Source organism: Bison bison, unplaced genomic scaffold (genome assembly GCF_000754665.1).
Source record: "Bison bison bison isolate TAMUID 2011002044 unplaced genomic scaffold, Bison_UMD1.0 scf7180017864375, whole genome shotgun sequence".
Classification (NCBI taxonomy): Eukaryota; Metazoa; Chordata; class Mammalia; order Artiodactyla; family Bovidae; genus Bison; species Bison bison.
The window spans coordinates 2,674,960-2,680,093 of record NW_011494947.1 but is presented as its reverse complement, the minus strand read 5'-3'; the positions used below and the strand labels follow the sequence as shown (position 1 = coordinate 2,680,093).

The 5,134-nt window shown below is 46.3% G+C and overlaps 1 protein-coding gene across 1 annotated transcript in view; it reads left to right on the top strand.

The window, feature by feature from the left end:
• The window catches only part of EXOSC2 (exosome component 2), a 10,149-nt gene extending 7,581 nt beyond the window's left edge, over positions 1-2,568 (top strand). The window contains exons 8-9 of the mRNA XM_010856797.1: positions 247-377; positions 885-2,568. Coding sequence (XP_010855099.1) covers positions 247-377; positions 885-965 — 212 coding nt within the window. The 3' untranslated portion in view covers positions 966-2,568. The remainder of the gene's footprint in view (positions 1-246; positions 378-884) is intronic.
• The last annotated feature ends 2,566 nt before the right edge of the window (positions 2,569-5,134 follow it).

The window sequence follows — 5,134 nt, the reverse complement described above, 5'->3', positions numbered from 1 at the left end:
ATCGTGCTGCCCTCTCTTGTTCTGGAGAGATGAAATCAGCGACTTTGATCTCTGTTGGCCCAGATGGCAGTTGCAGGGTAACAGCCAAAAAGCCACTGGAGGTGCCATCCTTTTTCATCTTCCTTGGAGTCAGCAGTTTGCTTGGTTTGGAGTCCCAGCGTGATCCCGCCTCAGCTGTAAGTGGGTCCTGTGATCTGCTGTAACCGTTCACTCGTTCTGGTCTTGATTCTGTTTGCCTCCCCTGGTAGCCGGTCTCCCTTGCTGATCGAGAGGTGATCTCCCGGCTCCGGAACTGCATCGTCTCACTGGCAGCTCAGAGGATGACGCTCTATGACACCAGCATCCTGTACTGCTACGAAGCGTCCCTTCCACGTCAGGTATGCCGCCCAGGGCTCCCCTTCTGGCTGAGCTGTGAGCAGGCGTGGCGTGTCATCCGCTCCATGTCCCCGCCACGTACCTTCACCATGCCCATCAATGTGAACTCACCTGGTGGACACCCTTGTTGACTGGTAGAGCTTTACCTGAGATGCTAATAATATTCTCATTGTCTGATGTCCATGTGAGGGTTTGCGGGCAGTTGGCGGTGCCAGGTGGGGCTGGTTTATGACAGCGACCCCCTGGACTTCATCTTGGCCATCCCAGTTTTAGCTCCCTTTCTAGTGAATGCTGGAGTAATAGCTTTGTTGTTCTTGTTAGCTATATCCCAGAGAACTTTGCTGATTTATTAAGCTAGTTCTAGCAGATCCTTTCTTGCAATAGGTAGCCTCTGATAAACGAAAGAAGAACAGAAGGCTCGTGTTAGCCAGGCTTGGTTTCTACATTTGGGTTGGCTTGATGGTGTGCTTACGGGTTGAACAAATTACCTTTTGTCCTTTCTTTTTCAGATCAAAGACATCTTAAAGCCAGAAATAATGGAGGAAATTGTGATGGAAACACGCCAGAGGCTTTTGGAACAGGAGGGGTAAGAAGAAGCACCTGAAGGCCAGGACTGTGTGGACCCGAGCAGAGCAGTCCTTGGAGGTGGAGAATCTGACTGGCAGTCCCTGCGTGCAGCTCAGTGAAGAACCAAATTCATCACTGGACCTACATCGGGCTGCCTCTGCCTTGAAGACCTGCTTTCTCCTGTTTTAATGGAAAGCGAGGGGGCAGGTGATTACTGCTGCCACCCCTTGAGTTGCCCACAGACTTCGGGTGCTACAGGTAGTTTCAGGCCCTTAAAAGCATTCCGAGTTCCAGCTGAATACACTCCTATCCTGGAATCATACGGGGAATCTTTCGTCTTGTAGTCACCGACAACTCACCAGGCACAGTGCCCCATGAAACTGCCCCTATGTAAAACATAGCCTCCCTGATCCCCCCAGTTTGATCTCCCCAGTTGTCTGTCTTGGCCTCCATTCCTACCTCCTCTGCAGTGCGAGAATGACACTGAAGAGTGTAGCTTGGTGAAATGAACCCAAGAGTCAGTGGAAGAACGCAGCGACCAAGCAGCCTTTTGCTTGGTTGGAATCTCATTTCCTGTTACATGTTCCTCCTAGTGACAGATGTAAGTACATCCCCGCCAGGCTGCCTTAATCTGTTCTGCCTTTGAGGATGATCTATAAGAAGCTGAATAATTGAGGAGAGAGAGAATGAATGTTTTGGGTGCTCTGATGAACATGAAAACAAAGTAAAAAGGTGGAGATGGAAAAAGAAAAGGTTTTCCTCCTATAACTGAAGCAGCAATGCATTTACTTTTGAATAATTCAGGGTTGAAAGATGAAAACAAGATATTGAAGTTCTGTCTCACTGAGAATGGCTAGAATTCCTATGCATTCTTTTTCAAATGACTTTCTAAACATGGTGCCCTGATTTGGGTTTGGGGTAAACAGTTCTTTTAAAGTCAGTATATGAGAGTGCTATTTGGTGAGCTGTTTTTTTTTTTTTTTTAATTTGTATATGTGGTATCACTGTTTCTGTTCTTGTATTCTGTGTAATACTTGGGAGTTAAGTACAGGTGAAGGATGACTTAGGAGATTGAAATTCTTCTGACAGAGGACCTTAAATTTAAACCTAGAATACCTAATAAAATTTAAACCTAGGACAGTTTCAGTAGTAATGTGGAGCATATGGCGGTTTTGAAACATAACTCAGCTCTTTTTTGTTAAATTGTACGTCTTCATAATATTATTCAGTCTGTCACCTGTTTTGAAGAGTGCAATCAGCTGAGTTGGACAGGGGACGTTGCAGCTGTAGGTTTGCTCCCTGTTTTTGAGATCATGTTCTAGGTTGTATGTCCCTGTGGAGAAGGGAATGGGGAAGGATGGGAGCCTGCATGCCTGCTTTGGGTTGGTTTTGATCAGAGCCATAAGTGGGTTCGTTGAATGTTTGCCCTTCTCACTTGGTCTCCCAAGCTGCCAGCCCATACTGTTCACTCAGTATTTCCTGAATAGTGATTACCTAAGTCTCAAAACACCTTTTTGGTGAGTATCTACTTTTTTTTGTGGCCCACTAGAGGGTGCCCTTGTTAAGCGTAATTTCAGTAGGTATTTTAAAAAAAAATAAAGCTGAAGTTTTTACACTGGTTCTGAATTCCTCTAGCAATGTGTAGGTTGCTTTGCTTTATAAGCGTGAGCACAAAATTAGGCTGAACTGCATCACTCTTAATGATGAGCTTAAAGGGATTTATTCAAATTTGGCAACATTTATTTACTTCTGACTGTCAGGCATTTTCTGGGCTCTGGATTCTAGCTTTAAGTCCTTAAGAGTATCATTCTATAGTGTTACACAGTGCATCTCTGGAAAAAAATATAGTCTAGCTTGGGGGTTCACCTAAAACTAGAAAATGGCAGTTAGTAAATGGCAAGTAGGATAAACCTTTAAATCAAGTGCTGCTGGCCTCTAAAGCACAGTTAGTCTCAGTATTTATGGGAAATAAAATCCCATTTGATTCTCATGGTAACCTGTAAAGTTTGATATGACCCTCGTTTATAAATGAAAGCCATTCAGATAATTAAAGTGACTTCATTAAAGCTCATTAGCAACTATGGATCGGTAGGCTTAAGCTCTCGGGATGGATCATGAAGCAACCCTCGAGAGAAGGGGTTGGACTGACACTGAAAGGATATGGGGTCCAGCATGGAGACTACACTTTGGATTGTTACTCATTTTGTACACTGCCTGTCCCTCCCATGTCTGCTGGGGGAGACGGATGAGTCCCTCCACCCCCACGCCTCATTTGTACCCCAGCACCTAGGACGATGCTTGGCACACGGGCTGAATGCTTGTGAATGATTTATTAGTTCAAGAAGTGTGGGTTAGAGTTCTGATTTGATTGGTCAATTTTAAGCTAGAGAGTGAAGAATGAAGATGTGTAGGAAATGATGAAAGGGTGAAGAGGAATAAAAAGTGAAATCTTCAAAGAGAAAGGATGATGGTAAGGATAAGGTGATGGGTAAATTAAGGGAACAGGGTGTTGACACTTGAAGACTGATCTATAAGCCAGGATGATGTTCGTCAGCCAGACTACTCAGTGATAGAGCAAAGCTAACCTAGTTAACATCTAAATATAAATTCTGCTTCTGAATTTGCTTCACATTCAGTACCTCCAAGGAACTCTATTTTTACAAGCCAGTATCTATAAAATCACCATTTCCCAATCCAGCAGAAATATTTCTAAAATACACAACTGAACATAGAACACCTATAATGCAACTGGTTTTCCCCTACTATCAGTAGCAACTTCTAAAATATCAACTAACTTTAGATCAACAGTTACTTGATATTGAATGATACAACAGAAAATTCAAGGCTTTGGAGTAGTATCAGTCTGGGCTCAAATTGTCACATGACTAGGCCAGTGACCTTCAGTAACACATCTTACTTGGTTTTCTCATCTGTATACAGGGGATAACATTACTTGTGTTACTGGGCTACAATACAGTAAGGACTAAATGAGAATATGGTTTATGAAGAGCGGAAGACCACAGTGTAGATTAGCTGTGATGAGTATATTCCCTTAGAGATGGGTATATCCTGGCAGGTGCATTGCTCTGGGGAGACGTGGAGAGTGAAGAAGGGGACCAGGAGGGTACATTTTAGTTGCATAAAAATGGGTTATGGCATGTGTGGATCTGGTTGCATGGGTCATTAGCTAGTTCTGTAAACTCAACAGTTTCGGCTAACATGTTTTTATGTGACTATGCGTACACCCCTGAAATTAGATCGTGTAATCTTTTTCTACTGTTTACCCCGCCCCCCTCCCCAGTTTTATTGAGAAAAAGTTGACAGACATCACTGGACAAGTTTAAAGATTCCTTCTCTCTCAAACACCTATGATCATGCTTCGCCTCCGAAAAGTTCTTAAAATGCTGTTAATGAGTGGGCTCCCCGATACTCCAAAGAAACAATTCGTTAGCAATATGTCGACGCTCTCCAGTTCTTTATTTTTCGCTCGTTCTAATATTTATGCTTCTTGGAGTCAAGGTGGAAGTTGGTGAGGGGCGGCAGTGGAGGCACCAAATAACGTAGGTTTCGAGGAGCGAGCTAAATTCTAAAGAAGCTCAAGGAAGCGATCCAACTCCGGTTCTGGGGAAATCCAATCCGCAGTTTTCCCCTTGCTTTGGTTCCTCGCCGGCCTTACCAACCCGCTCAGGGGAGACATTGGCCAGCCCTGCGCGAGGCCGGCTAGAGTCCTCTGGCTCCCAGGAGGGCGGGACCGACGCTCAGGAGCCTGGAGCAGAGGGCAAGTCTCGGGCGATTGCGGACAGGGGCGGGGGCGCAGCAGGACCACAAATTCCGGCCTGCCCCGCGGGCTACGCCGAAAGTGGTTGGTTGGGAGCTCTAGCTCCGTCGGCCAATGGGGTGCAGGAGAGGGAGCTGACACGGATTCTCGGGGGCCAATGGCAGTGCAGGGGAGGCGGGAGCTTCCTTACCATTCACCTTGCCCCTCTGGAGAACCACATTTAACAGGTCGTACGGGGCCGGACCTTGGAGGGCAGGGGGACCAGAGCCGAAAGACGCCGCAGTGTCTCCGAAAGCGGTGTCTGGAGGGTCCCGGTCCCCACGCGAGGCGCGCACCGGACGTCATCGGGGGGCGGGGCCGGGGCGGGGCCTGGCCTCGTTGTGGAGCGGCTAGTAATCCATCATGGCGGCCGCG